At 38.0% G+C, this 17,047-nt stretch overlaps 1 protein-coding gene across 12 annotated transcripts in view; it reads right to left on the bottom strand.

The window, feature by feature from the left end:
- Positions 1 to 17,047, bottom strand: part of THOC2 (THO complex 2) — a 294,745-nt gene that overhangs the window by 164,750 nt on the left and 112,948 nt on the right. For all 12 annotated transcript variants that reach the window (XR_004539500.1, XR_004539501.1, XR_004539502.1 and 9 more), the window contains exons 14-16: positions 12,625 to 12,755; positions 12,423 to 12,524; positions 597 to 681 (exon numbers count right to left, since the gene is read on the bottom strand). Coding sequence is in view for 8 of the 12 variants with exons in the window: in XM_033944982.1 (XP_033800873.1) it covers positions 597 to 681; positions 12,423 to 12,524; positions 12,625 to 12,755 (318 nt within the window). In the remaining 4 variants the exon portion in view is untranslated. The remainder of the gene's footprint in view (positions 1 to 596; positions 682 to 12,422; positions 12,525 to 12,624; positions 12,756 to 17,047) is intronic.

Here is a 17,047-nt window from a genome sequence, read left to right as displayed (position 1 = left end):
ATGTGAAGCAAACTGTCTAAACTTTATGATAACAAATGCTTTTATCAAAAAGCTCATTTAAAGTATTTTACATCTTCAAACACACACACATACACATGTCTTAGGCTAACATATATGGAAGAAAAAAATCATACAAATAAAATCTACTCTAAGTAGAACCGTTGAATATGACAGCAGATCAGAACTTTAAATAAACTTAATTGTTGTTACCATTTAAAAAAAATCCTAAAACCCATCTTAAAAAGTCAATGTAAAAAAAATCGGGTATCCTGCTAATGTTCTGCATTAACCTCTTCAGAAGATTACTTTTGCTTTAATATAATCAAGTAGAAAAAAGTATTTCTTAGATTCTGCCTTATAGGGATTGTTTAGTATTATATGTAAGGCTTCCATTCTAAATAGAATTCCATTTAGAGGAAAAATACAGACAATTAAAAATATTTGTAAATGAATGTTAGGCAAGTTACAAAAGCTTTCCACTGCTGCTAAAGCTCTTTCTATACTGTTATGAAGCAACTTTAGCCCTTTCAGAAAAATTCTTAAGTCTGCAAATTATTATTTTTTCTTTGGTAGAAGAAAAAAGATCCCACACATACGTAATCAAATAGAATTGTTGGATTGCTATGACTTAGCTTTCCAATCTGTCTTCCAGAAGGCTTCACGTTTTCCTTGGTTAGACGCCTACATCAGGGAAAAAAAAAGAATCAATGCATCTAGAATAATTTCTTCACAAAAGTCTGTGATGAAGGCTCATAAATCATTGTTATGTAGCACAAAAAAATAACTGTATGGAATCATGATCAACCAAAGGAAAGGCCAATATAAACATATCCAATCACAAAAGAAACCCTTCCAGAATTTAAAAAATTATCTTTCAAAAAGAATGTGTATTCTCTTTGGTTTCTACAAATATAGACCATATAATACAAATTAATAAGCACAAAATGAAAATGGACCATCTAGAGATATAATACATGCAGTTTAAACTTTGATTTGCACAGAAGAAAACATAGGTCTCAAAAATGAATGGGAGGTGGTAAACTGCATAATACACCTTTTCTTGAACAAATAATCAGGATATAGAATGAGTATTTTGCAACTAGTAGAACTAAAAAGCTAATAGGAGGAAAAAGCAAAGGTACATACCTGTAGCAGGTATTCAAGAACAGTAGGCAAATATTTTCACATGTAGGTGATATCATTCACAGAACCCAATATGGACCGGGAGCAGCAGCAGAGGCAGAGCGGGAGCAGTGCAGAAGGCACTCAGGATGTGGGAGCATGCTCCACCCCTCCCCCTCGTCTTTGCACCGTCGGGTTTTGCTCAACTGCTACTCTCAACTACAGCTTTCATTCCCAACTGTTACGCCCAACCACAATTTTCACTCCCAACATATACTCACACGTCACCAAGGCTCTCTACAGCATCTACACTAAAGTAATTCTTACTTCTACCCATCCAGGTACAACACAAGAAGAACAACTTTCTCACAGCCAACTACTTGTCCTCACTACCCGTCCCCCCCCCTCCTCCAAAATGAAGCTAATCTCACAAACACACACCCTGTCCACCCTACTGATAATCCTCCTCATTACCAGTTGGAAAGCAATAGCAAACAATTTACCAGCCCCACCCACATGCTCCACTGCAAACAAAATCCAACACCACATCAAGAGAACCCCAATAGTTAGAAGCTCAAACCACCAAACCAGCGCTCAACATCCCATCACGTTAGCCTGGAGAAGAAGACCACTTCCTAAGACCAAACCTCAACCTCCTCCTAAAACACTCATCTACACTGAAACAACTCACAATTTCCAAACAGATATCGCCACCCTAACATGTGCCTACTTAAACATCAGAGCCTTAGGACCTAAAACAGAGCACATAAAAAACTGAAAACCTAGACTGCCTTTTCCTCACAGAAACTTGGTTAACCTCAGATGCAGATCCTAGAATAACAGAAGTTTGCCCTCAGGGATACAAATAACAGTGACCTGCAGAGAGAAAAAAAGAGGAGAAGGACTCCCTAACCCTAAATATACTCGAAAAAACATCCACCCCACAAATGGACTTCCTTGCCTGCCATCTCTCAAGCACCACTCTAAAAAACTCACTAAACTGCAAGCTCTGCTACATAACACCAGGAAACTGGACCCCCAGTAAGACCTGAATTTGAAAACTTCATATACCAAAACTCATTAACAGCAGAATACAACCTCATCCTAGGAGACCTAAACATACACCTTGAAGACCAAGCATCCAAACCACCAGAAACTGTCTATCATTACTCAATGCCTTATCCTTCCAAATCCTAAACCCACAAAGAACGCATGAAAAAGGACACCAACTTGACATCGCAGCCTTCATGACCCATCAACCATTCTCCCCAGAAATTCAAACACCTAATGGAACCTGGTCCTCTCATTCCTCTGGTCAGACCACTACACATACACATTCAACATCAACTGGACCAAGAATGAAACCATACCTAAACCCAAAAAAATAATATACACCTCATGCAAACACATCGGACCCCCCCCCCCCCAATTCTGGACAAAAATAGATGAAACAATCCAGGACTGTGACCCCAAGGACTTCATCTCACAGTGGAACAATCTGACTACCAACATTCTTGATGAACTAGCCCCACTACAAACCAAAACTAGAATCAGCAGAAGATCAGATCAATGGTTTGACAATGAACTACTCCTACTTAAAAGACAATGCAGACAACTAGAAAGAAAATGGAGAAAAACTAATCTAGATCACACGAAAACTGCCGGGAAAAAAAACTAACAATACAAAATACTACTAAAGGACAAGAGAAAAACACATTACACTAATCTAATAGGCACAGAAACCCAAGAAACCAAAAAACTATTCCAAATATTAAAAGACCTAACAGACACCAAATCCTACATGACCACGAACAATACCCCACCCCTCTCAGCCACCCTCTTAGCAGAACACTTCAAGAACAAAATTATAAATGCCAGAACCACCCTCAATTGTACCCCATCCCACCTAAACGATCTCACAATTCTTCTCACAGATAAAGAATCAACTGCAGCTAACAGAACATGGTCTCAATTCCCCAACATACAATGGTCTGAATTCAATAAACTCTACAAAAAGTACAGCCACGCATCCTGTGATCTTAACCACTGCCCATCATATCTCCTTACAACCTCCAGCACAAAATTCCGTACTCTACTTCTGCAATGGATACAAACCATGCTCACTGATGGCCTTTTCCCAACTGACCTCAGCAAAATCATCATCACCCCAATCCAAAAAGATCCAAAAGGACCAACAGACCAACCATCCCATTGCCTCAATACCTCTATATGTCAAACTGACAGAAGGACAAGTCGCCAAACACCTCACCAACTATCTAGATGACCATAATATACTTCACCCCACGCAATCTGGCTTCAGATCCAACTTCAGCACAGAAACATTACTAGGCTCCTTCATTGACGCAGCCAGATAACACCTCAGCACAGGAAAAAAAATGCTTCTCATACAACTAGACCTTACCGCAGCATTTGACCTGGTAGACCATAACATCCTACTGCAAATTTTGGATGCAATAGGCATCTCAGATAAAGTATACTCTTGGTTTGAAGGCTTCCTAAAATCCAGAACACACAGAGTAAAATCAGATAAAGAAAAATCTGAACCTTGGTCCAAACCTTGCGGCGTACCACAAAGATCCCCACTATCCCCTACTCTCTTCAACCTATACACTGCATCTCTCGGAACATACCTAGATAATCTAGGCATCACCACCTACAGTTATGCAGATGACATTACCATTCTCATTCCTTTTGATCAACCAAAGACCGCCATGACAAACGCACTACACCAAATACTAGAAACAGTAGCAAACTGAATGAAAGATAACAAACTGAAACTCAACACAGTCAAAACTAAATTCATCCGCCTCGAAAATGACAAAGTCCCAACCATAATCAATATAGAAATTAATACAATCAACTAACCCATTCAAACTACCATAAAACTACTAGGAATGGCTAAAGACCGATGCTGCACCATGCAACCGCAAATAAATAAAACAATACAGAAATTCTTCGCAGTGATGAAAAACCTAAGATAAGTCAGGAAATTCTTCGAAAAAACACAATTCCAGCTTATAGTACAATCCCTAATCCTAAATTTACTAGATTACTGCAACATCCTCTACCTCCCCTGCCCTACTACAATGACTAAACAACTACAAACAATCCAAAATACAGCTCTGAGACTCATCTACTCATTCAGAAAACAAGACCATATTACAGAAGCATACATCAACTCACATTGGCTACCAATCCAAGAAAGACTACTATTTAAATTCTACTGTATGTTATTTAAAGCCTTAAAAACGGAGACAGCCCAACCTAACTGAACAACCGCCTCATCCAAATCACCTCAATCAGACATAGAAAAACACATCCCATTCTCACACCCCTCGATCAAAGAAGTAAAACGGAAAAAAACTATACGATAGCCTCCTGGCCACTCAAGCAGCTAAACTAGATAACCAAATCTCCAATCTACTGATAACGACACCAGACTACAAGACGTTCAGAAAAGAAATAAAAACTATGGGGCTCATAATTTAAAAAAAAAAAAAAAGTCTAAAAAGTGGCCTAAATGGCTACTTGGGACGATCAAAAAGCCTGATCGTCCAAGTACCCATAATCAAAGCTGGTTTTAGACGTATCTAAAACGCTTAGGCCTTTCCCCTGCCTCTAAACGCACAGAGAGAAAAGAGGCTTTTTTAGAGGAGGGGAAAGGGTGGGAGGTGGGCCGACCTACACCTAGGTGTGCAGCAGGTATAATCAAAACTTTAGGCAGGTTGCCTAGTCGGCACTTATACGTTTTGACTTAGACCAAGTCAAAACAGGTATAAGTGATGAAAAGGGGCCGCTGAGCTGATGGTGGCTTCTGCAATCAGCTCATTTGCCCCGTCCATTGCTAACCTTTACATGATTGATTTTGAGAATACTTGGATAAAGAATTCCCCTTTTGTTGGTAAGATCAATTCGTGGCACAGATACATCGATGATGTATTTTTTATTATGGAAAGGCACCGAAACAGAGCTTGCATCATTCTACACATGGCTTGACTCGTGTGACAAGAATATCAAATTTTCTATGGTATCATCTAGTGAAACTATACATTTTCTAGACGTGGATATTTGCCAAACCAATAACTCTTTTGTTACTAAGGTGTTCACTAAGAAGACTTACAGAAATACCTTTTTGAAATATAGTTGTCACCCAAGGAAATTAAAGGAGAGTCTACCTTTCTCTCAAATGGTAAGAATCCGTAGGAACTGTACTGATTTAGCTGAATACAGTAGACATTCTAAAAGTCTACAGGAGAAATTTACCATGAGAGGATATCCCAATCATGTGACCGACAAAGCAAGACACCGTGCAAAGTATCTCAACAGGGAACATCTACTAGAGCCTGAAAGGAAAAATATGCTAGAAGATGATGCTGAGACTTGTGTGTTACGATATTCCTCCAATAGTACCACAGTTGCACAGATTATTAGAAACAATTGGGAAATTATGAGACTTCATCCAATTTTGAGGATAGCTTTATCTAGGAATTCTAATCTGAAAGAGATTTTATGCCCCTCTATGATGAACCCTAAAGTAACATCTCACTGTGTTAAAGGACATTTCAAATGTCTCTCTTGTAATATTTGCAACATTACGATACAAATGAAGATTTTCATTAATCCACGGGACAACAAACAGTATTTTTTAAGACATTCCACCAACTGTAGAACTACATTTATTGTATATGTTATCATCTGCCCATGCAAATTATTGTATGTAGGCATGACCACAAGAGACCTTAGAACAAGATTAAGTGAGCACAAATCTAATTTGAAACATAATAGAAGTTCAGAAGTCATTGTAGAATACTGTACTCTTTTCAAACACACTTTTTGTGACCTCCGTTGTTTGGCTATTGACCATGAACCTAAGGTTCAAAGGGGAGGCGATCGGGTAAAAAGATTAAAACAGTGGGAGTTAAGATGGATTTATCTCCTTAAAAGTATGCACCCTTTCGGCCTCAATACTATACTAGATTGGTCAGTATTCATTTAAAACTTTGCCATTTTGGATGACCCTGTTGCTCATTCGGTAGCGGGAACTATTCACCCAATCAAATTAATACAATAGTTAATTCTCCACTGCGCATGTGCTAGCGTCTTATGTTTATAAGCGCCATTTTCCAGTGTGGGTTTGTGTACTAACAACCTGAATGATCTATGCTCTGAGTAAGTACGCTGTGTTTTATTTCGTTGGTTAGATCTTTAAATTTAATCTCTAATTATGCTTTTATTTTTAGCCCGTTTATCTAATACCCTGAGGAAGCCGCCTCACGGCGGCGAAATGGGTTCCCATTGGATACTGCACACGGGGTTCAAGCAGTGTTATACTACAAGCCGCTATATAATACCTCAACATCAAGTTGAAAGATAAGTGCCTTATTATGGCTTTATTTGATGTTGGTTATTAGAGATTATGCCTTTTGCACAGCTATTTTTGCACTATTGAATAAGCTATTTTACTATTTGCACAATTTTGTACCATGCATTTTGCACAATTTTTGATATAAGTTGAAAAATCCCCCAAAAAATAATTTATATACATTTTTTAGAAAAACTACTAAAGCTATAAATTGTTGAGTAGTCAAGAGATATACATTTCATAAATACTGACGAATTTAGGCATACTTAAATATATGAAGGTTTTTGATCAATGAAAGATATCCACGCCACAATTCCTATACGGATGATATTATTATGATCCTTGGAGTGGCAATTCTGAGATCTTTTCCTTCATTTTGACCATTATATCTATAATATCTATTCGGATGGTCTTTTTCTCAGTTGATTAACCTTTTGTGGTCCTAGTTATTGGTGGTTAATCTTCTTTTCTTTGTTTATATTATTTTTGATTGCTCCAAAAGGAAGCCCCACAAGTGTTGCTGCAGAATGTGGAATCTTAGATATTTCCAATGATTTTGAAAGATGGGAATGTTGTCCAGAAGAGTTATTATACTCTATGGAAACTCCGCACTATCAGAGCTTATTTTGACGCTACTGCCTTTACACTTTTAGTTCAAAAGCTATTACTTAGCATTCTGGACTACTGCAATATTATATATCTGACAAGTACAAAGAAAAACTTGGCTAAGCTGACCTTGATCCAAAATACAGCAGTTAGAATGATTTACAGACTGAGGAAGTATGATCATGTAACCCCCTATTACCGTGAGCTACACTGGCTCCCAGTTGAGGCCCGGGTGATCTTTAAGTTGGGATGTTTATTCTGTAAAGTCGCTTTTGGTGCTGCTCCGCTTTACCTTGTTGATAGATTTGTTACTATGATTTATGGTAACAGTAGACAATCTCATGCCCTATTTATGTTCCCTTCTGTTAAGGGCTGTAAAAATAAGAAATATCATGGGCACTGTCTTTCTTATCAAGCAGCTTAATTCGATAAAGAATTCCGCCCATTACTGACCAGATCAATATCTCATTAACATTACAGAAAACTTTTGACAACTTTTCTTTTTTCTAAATTTATAGCCATCTTGCGTATTGCATTATCTCTGTATTCACTCATAGCAAAATCTTTTGTAAACCACATTGAACTAAGGGTCATGCGGTATAGAAATCTGTTCTTATATTATATGTTATGAAGATATGCCTTCAACAAACCCAGAGAGGCAAGGAATTCTCCCGGAGCCACTGGCGTTATGACCAAGCATACAGTCTCCACGTGAAAGCAGGGGGCTTTTAGGGCCTCGTTTACTTACTTCAAATCCAGAAAGGGCCTCCAATCTTCAGTGCCTTTCTTGGGAACTAGTTCTATGGTATGAATGTCCAAGAGTCGTTACACTATCACTCAGACTCTAGTTGAGGAACAGATTGGGAGAGGGCTGAGAAAACTCGATCTTGTGCCCCCTCCTGAAAAATGTCCAGAACCCAAAGTCAGACGAAATCTGTTCCCATTCCTTCTAGAAAGCTGACAGCTACCTGCTGATGAGGAGGGGCAGCCGTCAGCCTGGCATCATTCTTGCTTCTTGGAGGCCAAGCCACTGCAAGCTGCTGACGCCTGTACCTACCAAATCTCTGTCTGGACCACCAAAGGGGCCTCTGTGAAGAGTAACCGAAGGAAAACTGGCAGTATCTCCTAGAAGCATGAAAACTGTCTCTGCCGCCCCTGGCAGAACAATCGCTCCTGCTGTCCAGGAGAGATTTGGGATAGTGATCCACCACACTGGCCATGAGGTCGTCCAGTCCTTTGCCAAAAAGCATCTGCACCTTGAAGGGTGACCTGCTGAGAGTGGCCTTGGAGGATGCATCACCTGCCCATTGTCTGACCCAGAGCATTCAGCAGGCAGAAATGAAGTAAGCCAAAACCTTACTCAGAAATCTTAATGATAGGGAAGGAGGTGTGCGTCGGTTGGTGGCAGGAGAGACAGCATCTCTACCACTGCCAAAACACACACCACAAGATGCACTTTTTAACAGTGCTGTCACTATACAGGCACCCTCGGACCAGTCACTGATTTTTGTCACCAAAAAACGACACTGCTCTTGAAGAATGGCTTGGAGATTTTAAAGAACTCATTTTAATACTGAAGAGCCCATTTGCATGGGCAGAGACTGCTAGAAAACTCGTTAAAGACTGAAATAAGCCGTTTTGATAATCTGACACTAAAATGAGTTTAGACTAAACAGTCGGAAACCAGCTTAGTGACCGCTTTAAAGTTTTGAGAATCTGGGTCTAAATTTATTTTAATTGGCAATAAGAGACATTGATTTTGTGACTTCCTTTGACTTCCTTTGACATCCAGTCTTCCCATCTACAGCATCCACTATCTCCTCCCCTCCCTAAGATATCCCATGTACCTGCCTCACACTTTCTTGAATTCAGACACCATCTTTGTCTCCACCACCTCTATTGGAAGACTAATCAACATATCTACAACCATTTCTGTAAAAAAAAAGAAAGTATTTCCTCAGATTACATCTGAGCATTTCACTTCTTAACCTCATTCTATGCTCTATCACTTTGGAGTTTCCTTTCAATTGAAGGAGACTTAAAACAAAAAAGGAGTGGGGAAAGGACACAGTCAACCAACTTTAAGGACAATCAATTTATTAAAAATATATATAACGAACTGACACATATATAACATATACACAAAAATATGCAGGCCTAACAAAAGTCTTTCAATCCTTTTTGTGATGGACCCCAAAATGGTCCGTGTTTCAGCTAGAAAAGCCTTCCTCAGGGGTATATAAATGTAGCCCAGTAGATGGCACCAATATACAAGAAATAAAACCAAAAAGGAATACTCTTGATGTCCTGTTAAAGAGATTACAAACAGTACAAAATGTTTCAGCTCATTTAATTTTTAATCTTCATAAATATGATAGAATCACTCCATCATTTATTAGGTTTCACTGGCTTCCAATTGAATCCAGTATTATTTTTAAACTTTATTGTTTGATATTTAGGATTTTTCAGGGAACAGTACACCCTTGCTACAGGTTTTCTGTTGTGATCCAGCTAAAGATATTCAGTACGTAACTCGACTAGTATAACTTTTCCTAATCCTAGAGGTGGCCAAGGCATAGAATTGTTGCCCAAGACAAGATCTTTATCCAATCTGATTATGTTTAAGAGAACTATAAAAAAAAAAACCCTCTCTTTAGGGAATAAGTTTTACTTCAGAAATTGACTTGCTACTTATTTTATTTAGTCATTATCAGATAAACTAATTCCTAGAAAAATGTCCTAGCTCTTGCTATGTAATCCACCTTGAACTTTGAGGTATGAGCAGAATAGAAGATATGGAGAGAATGTGCAGTAAGGGCCTGATTCTGTATAGGAAGCCAATTTTGCTGGCTGCCTAAGAAGCAGCTGAGAATTACATACAGAATTGCATCTACCTGAAAGGACAGAGGCCTTACCGCCCCTGCCTCCTCCCCCCCGATTCTCTAACCGGTGCCCATGTCAACTGGCGCCAGTTAGAGAAACACGCCTGCCTGATTGCAAAGATATGTGGGTCAGCTGTCTATCTTTGCACAGAATCCCCAATAAGCTGAGTCGGCAGGACTCCCAAAACTACGACTTTGTGTGAGTCCTGCAGGCTCAGATGATCGGGGAAATACCCCTGCCGCGACAGAGGATACCTCCCCAAAATATGCGATCGGCAGAAGGGATGCCCACTCCCTCTTACCTAAAATCCTTGATCCCCGATACCCCAAATTCTTCACCAGAAGGGATGCTCACTTCCTCCTGCCTAAAACTGCCCAACCCCCCCCCCCCACACACACACACATTAGAGATCGGCAGGAGGGATGTTCACTCCCTCCTGCTACTGGGCCCCCTCGATCCCAAACAGCTTACCCCAACACCTCATCCCAAAGCCTCCTGTGGGAGTGGCCTTTGGTATCCATCCAATCGGAGTCTTAGGCCACTCACAGTGCAACCCAGGATGCACCAGGAAGAAGGACTAAGGCCCTAATTTACCCAGGTGCCTAAGGCCTTAGTTATGTGGGCCAATCAGGACTGGATGCACCCTAGGATGCACCAGGAAGGCCAGCCAGTTTGGAAGAGGCGGGCTTGCCAGCAGAAGGGACTGGGCATCCCTCTTGCCGGTAGGCAAGAGAGAGTGGGCATCCCTTCTGTCGATCGTGAATGTTGGGGGGTAGGTATAGAGGTGTCCTCTGTTGCAACCTGATCAGCTGTATATGATTTAATTGATATTATATGATATACTTGATGTAAGATGAAAAAATGAATAAAGATTTGGGGGGGGAAAAATAAATACCTGAATAAAGAAAAAAAAAAAATGAAAATATAGTTGTGTTAAAGACACTAATGGGAGACCAGTGTTAAAGACACTAATGGGAGACCATTCAATTATCAAATATCTTCAGATTTGCAGATTCTGCTTTAACTATGAAAACACATATTAGCAAAAGTGGACTGCTCTTCCTTTTTCTACTTTCAGCTTTTACATAGGATTAAATCTTATATTCCAGAAGAGGATTTTCAGTCAGTACTTCAGACATCAGTCTTGTCCTGTTGAATTACTGCATTTCATTATATTTAGGATTGCCGATATACTTGTTAAAGATTTACATTGGTACAAACGTAGCTACGTTGTTATTAGGTGTTCCCAGATGTGGTTATACTTACGCCATGTTTGCAAGCTAGAGGACTAAAGCCAGCCTGTGTCCTAGCCTGCAAACTGCAGCCTTTGTGTTGAAATTTAGGCCAAGGAGACTTCTAAGAGTTCTTTTGGCTCAAGAGGAGTGAAGAATATAGTCTGAACTCTAGGAACTACAGCCCAAGGACCTGTCCAGGGGACACAGAACATGGACAGCAAACCAGAGGATCAAGCCTATCCATTCTATTTTCCTACTGCAGTAGGTTAACCCTGTCATCTTTTGGAGGTAGAAAAATACTGAAAATTTCAGCTTGCACCTGCACTTGTTATAATTTATTTATATTCCACAAAAGCCTTCCAAGTTCAATGCGGATTATACATAAAAATTGTCCATAATCAGGAACATTACAAATCATTCAACATTACGTCTTACAATAAAACTCAAAGCACATTACAAAGAACAAACTTTTATGATAAATATACTGGTGATTTTACTGGAAAAGTTCAGTATTTGTACAGTGGTGCCTCACACAACGAACTTAATTCGTTCCAGGAGCAAGTTTGTTATGCGAAAAGTTCGTTATGTGAAACGCGTTAAGCGCAGTGACTAACGACTGCCTGCAGTGCCTGCGCGGAAGGATGCAATACATCGGCAGCGATCGTGGAAGCTCGGGCGACTTCGTTGTGTGAAACGAAGTTCGTTGTATGAATCATGACATGAAGTTCGTTGTGTGCAGCGTTCGCTGTGCGAGGCTTTCTTTATGCGAGGCACCACTGTACTTCCATTTGTTGGTCATGAAGGGATACAATCCACTGGTGTGAACTACTCAAGTTGGATAAGAAATCCAATATAGTGGCTCCAAAAGAAGCACAGACCAACAGTTCAAATACACTCTTGGATCTAACTTAGTTAGAAAACAAGGTGAGAACCCTAAAGCAAGATTAATAAATACAATAGAATCTTCTTTACACAACAGAAAGCATAAAAATATTCAATATATTCATTTAGAGCAGTTCTGACTAGATGCCCTGAATTGACAAAACTTGTTATCTGCAAAGCACAAATTTAATAGATCATTTAAATGAATGTAATCAGATACTATTGAGATTTACAATAAACACTGAAAATTAAGATTGGTTACATTTAAAAACATGCATTATCCGGAGAATCAGAAATTTGAGATGACTTACTTCATGATATATTTGGCTCTGTCTATTGTCTGAGCTTTAACTTTCATTAGCAGTGGGTGGCTGTTGTATGTTTCATTTTTCCATTGGCCATAAAGACGATATCTTAAACAAAAGTACATTCAACATATTACAAATAAATAATATTTTTTTCAAAACAGACAATCCAAGCAATCATGCTAACACTGTCTTCTTCACTGCTTACCTGAAATGGTAAGAAAAAGTTTTGAACATTCCCCAGAGCTCTTCCGACATGCATGCATTGCAGTCCATAAGAGAAAGAGATGGCAGCAACACCTGATCTGTAATACTGAGCAAACTACTAAATAAGATCTCCTAAGATAAAAAGAAAAAAGCATTAAAAAGTTATTGTGTATTCTACTATAGCAATCTACAGCATTTCAATTTCTTCCCTTTATGATATAATTAATTTTCTGGCTGAATCAGACACTTAGGGCTCCTTTTATTAAGCTGCGATAGTGGTTTTAGCGCACGCTAAATTGCCGTGCACGCTAGCCTTAACGCCAGCATTGAGCTGGCATTAGTTCTAGCCACGTTGCTTGGGTCTAGCAGGCACTAAAATGCTGTGCGCGCTAAAAACGCTATCACAGCTTAGTAAAAGGAGCCCTTAGAGTTTTCATAACACCTTCCTCACTTAAAGAGGGACACCAAAGTAAATTACAATTTATTTTTATGTTTATCATTTAAACTAAATAAACTTAGAAGTATTCACTCAAATCTGAAATGCAATCCACTATAAAGCAATTAATAATAAATCAAAGGATACAAGTCACAAAAAGAATTATTCATCCTTAAAAGAATCTTGAATTGAATGAAATGAAAATTCTACAGGAGCAAACACACATCTTGGGATTTCTATGGGTAGAAATTCCATGTGTAAAGGAGAAAAGGATAGCGATGAGTGTACTACCATCTACCTGACCAGGATGAATGGACAGATACTGAAAAACAAATTATATAAATTAAAGAACTAAGGCCAGTATTGGACAGACTTCAGTTTGTGCTCGATATACGGTGATTCCGTATAGGGTGGGCTGGGGAGGGCATCAATGGGAACTCTACTAACTTGGAACATGAGGATGTTACTAGCCAAACTTTACAGTAGATATCCTGCAAACAACGGGATGGTTGGATAGGCTGGGTGAGCTTACATGGCAACTTCAGCAGTTGGAACCTAGGACAATACCAGGTGGACTTTAGTCTATGGCCCAGAAGTATCAAAGAAGTGACAAGTTAATTTAATCATGTATTTTTAATCAGAATAACTAATAGGCAGACTGGATGGACCTTTCAGGTCTTTATCTGCTGTCATTTATTCTGTTACTATGAACTGTTACAAGAATTGGGGAGGCTAACAAATTGGGTAACACAATAATAATGGGTGATTTTAACTACGACCTTATTCACTGGAGACCCAAGTGTGTTAAACCAGACACTCCTTCAAACAACATACACACTCAGCTATTTATGAGCATTGAACCTCGAGCTTCTACCTAACAGCCAGCACTACAAAAAATATTCAATCACTTCATACAAACTACAAAAATCAAAAGTGGAAGACCTCACTTAGGCTTCATGGATCTACCCCCCCCCCCACACACACACACACACACACACTCCTTATTGACACAAAAGTGTATGGCAGGCATTAAGGCGAAAGCTCAATAACCAAGAGCAAAATTGAAAAGTATTGGCACTGGAAACAAAGAAGTACTCAGCTCTGTCCACGGCAAACTTTTACTTCAAAATCCACATGGGATAGGAGGTAATGTCCTATTATGAATTAAGAACTGGTTGAAAGAAAGAAAACAGAGTAGGTTTAAATGGTCAATATTCTCAATGGAGAAGGGTAAAAAGTGGAGACCCCCATAGGTCTGTGCTGGGACCTCTGCTTTTTAACATATTTATCAATGATCCAGAGATGGGAATAACTAGTGAGACAATTAAATTTGCTGATAACACAAAGCTGTTCAACATTGTTAAATCAAAAGAGGATTGTAAAAATTTGCAAGAGGACCTTGAGAAATTGGGAGACTGGGCACCAAAATGGCAGATAACATTTAATGTGAGCAAATACAAAGTGATGCATGTAGAAAAGAGGAACCTGAACTATAGCTACGTGATGCAGGTTACTACATTAGGACTCACTGCCCGGGAAAAGGATTTAGGTGTCATAGTTGAGGATATATTGAAACCCTCAGCTCAATCTGCGGTGGCGGTTAAGAAAGTAAATAGAATGTTAGGCATTATCAGGAAAGGAATGGAAAACAAAGATGAAAATATTATACCATATATACTCGAATATAAACCAATCCGAATATGAAGAGAGATAACCTTTTTCCCCCAAAAAATAAGGAACAGAGGTTGACTCAAATTTAAACCAAGGTTAGAAATTTGGACATGCGAATGTCATTCGTCATCCCCTTCAGAATACCTGGCCTCAGTGACACATGCAGAAAACAGAAAAAAAAAACCCAAAACGTTTCAAATACAAACCCACGCGAACTCGGATGGTTGGATAAACGAGTAGCTCCACATAGACAAGCATATATATAAGAAAAACTACCTATATTTTTTAAGAAAATACAAAAATATAATACAACATGACTTCTACAAAGCAAAATAAAGCTGATTTGGGAGCCGGAATATCGGGAAGCAACAAAAGGTCGAAACCAGAGCCAGGTACACCCTCTAAAACCCCGCTGCCAACAGAAAAAAATCTCGACGTTATGGAAGAACTGAGACAAATCAAAGAAATTGTCTTGGATAGTAACAAAAAACTACAAAAGGCGATAGAAGAAGCTGCAATACTTACAAAAAGAGTGGACATGACAGAAAACAGAATTTCAACATTAGAAGATAACACAGAACAATTAAACATAGATATGAACTACAGCAAAATCATATGGAAAGAAGTGACAGAAATAAAAAAAAACCTTGAAGACAGCAGGAATCGCGAACGAAGGAATAATTTGAGAATAATTGGATTACCGGAAGGAGTGGAAAAAAATGATCCGATTGCCTTTCTGGAGAAATTTCTACCTAAAATATTACCACTAAAATTCAAAACAGAACTAGAAATAGAAAGAGCACACAGGATTCCAACACAAAGAAATAACACTCAAACGGGACCGAGAACTTTAATATTTAAACTTTTAAGGCATCAACAAGCAATTGAAATTTGTCAACTTGCCAAGGAAAACAAAAATCTAAAATGTCAGGACTCAAAAATACACATTGTTCCAGATTTCGCGAAAGAAACAGCAACGAGAAGAAAACAATTTTTGGACATGAGACCACAACTAAGATCATTAGGAGCTAGATTTGGGCTCCTTTACCCAGCAGTAATGAAAGTTACTATCGCTAACAAAACTCAAAACTTTAATGACCCCAAAAAACTGCAGGAATTTTTAAATCAACATGAGCAACCAATGACAATATAAGGACAAGATGACTATTTTATAAAAATTACAAATATATATATATATATATATATGAATGACAAAACTTTAATAAGGAAATTAAAAACTTCGGTTGAGAATGGAACTTTCAGAGCAACGGAAGAAGAATACACGACGATCAAATTAATATTTGAACAACAAATAACATTCTAGTTAAGAAGCAAAGAAGAAATAAAAATCCGAAGATATACACAAGATTCAATTCTAGAATTTTAAACGGAACAGACTTACATGCAGAGAAGCGAAGTGGACAGAGATCCATCTTGAATGATGACGAAGGAGGATTTCCTATACAAAAGACTAAGAGACATGCTGATTGGACAGAAATACTAAGGGTGGAGAAAAGAAGGAAATGAGAGATTGGTTCAATCAAGCTACTTCCTGTAGAAGGCGGTACTTTCGGCTAAACTTGCGTTTCAAATATATAATATTGCGTTTCAAACACGATAAATATGAAAAATAAATAAAAAGATCTTAATTTGAAACGCAAGTTTGCCTAATAAGTTTTAAATATGTTTTGTTTTAAAGATTCTATTGGGCCCATGTTTATTCTTCATATAGAAAAATTGCAACAGAGGGAAAAAAAATTCTGAAGATTTAGAAGAATTATAATAATATATAAAAGAATCTTTTTGATCTTAAATATTTTTAAAATAGAAATATATGAAAGAAAATTTTAGAGAATATTTATATAATATGATGATACATTATATATTATATGATATATATATTAACCAAAATTTTTAATAAGCTCCTCTGATTAATAAAAAAAAAAAAATTAAAAAGGTAGTAATTCAGATAAATTATTAATAGCTTGGGGGAGTTATTTAAATCTAACCTCAATCTGCGTATCCAAGTTTTCGTAATTAATAAGGGAGGGAAGGGAGGGATGGGAGGGAATAGAGGGGAATTATATAAGGAAATAAGGGATTTAAGGAAGGGAAAAGATATAACATATATAAAAGAATGGGAAATTTTTATTTTTATTAAAAGTATTTATTATATATTAAAATTTAATAAAATAAATGGATTTTAAAATAATGTCCTTAAATGTTAATGGTCTAAATCATATGATAAAAAGGAAAAAAGCTCTATCATTTTTAAAGAGGCAAAATTCAGATATATGCTTTATACAAGAGACCCACC

Source organism: Geotrypetes seraphini, chromosome 5 (genome assembly GCF_902459505.1).
Source record: "Geotrypetes seraphini chromosome 5, aGeoSer1.1, whole genome shotgun sequence".
Classification (NCBI taxonomy): Eukaryota; Metazoa; Chordata; class Amphibia; order Gymnophiona; family Dermophiidae; genus Geotrypetes; species Geotrypetes seraphini.
The sequence above is the reverse complement of the archived record's forward strand: the minus strand, read 5'-3'. Positions and strand labels throughout refer to the sequence as shown.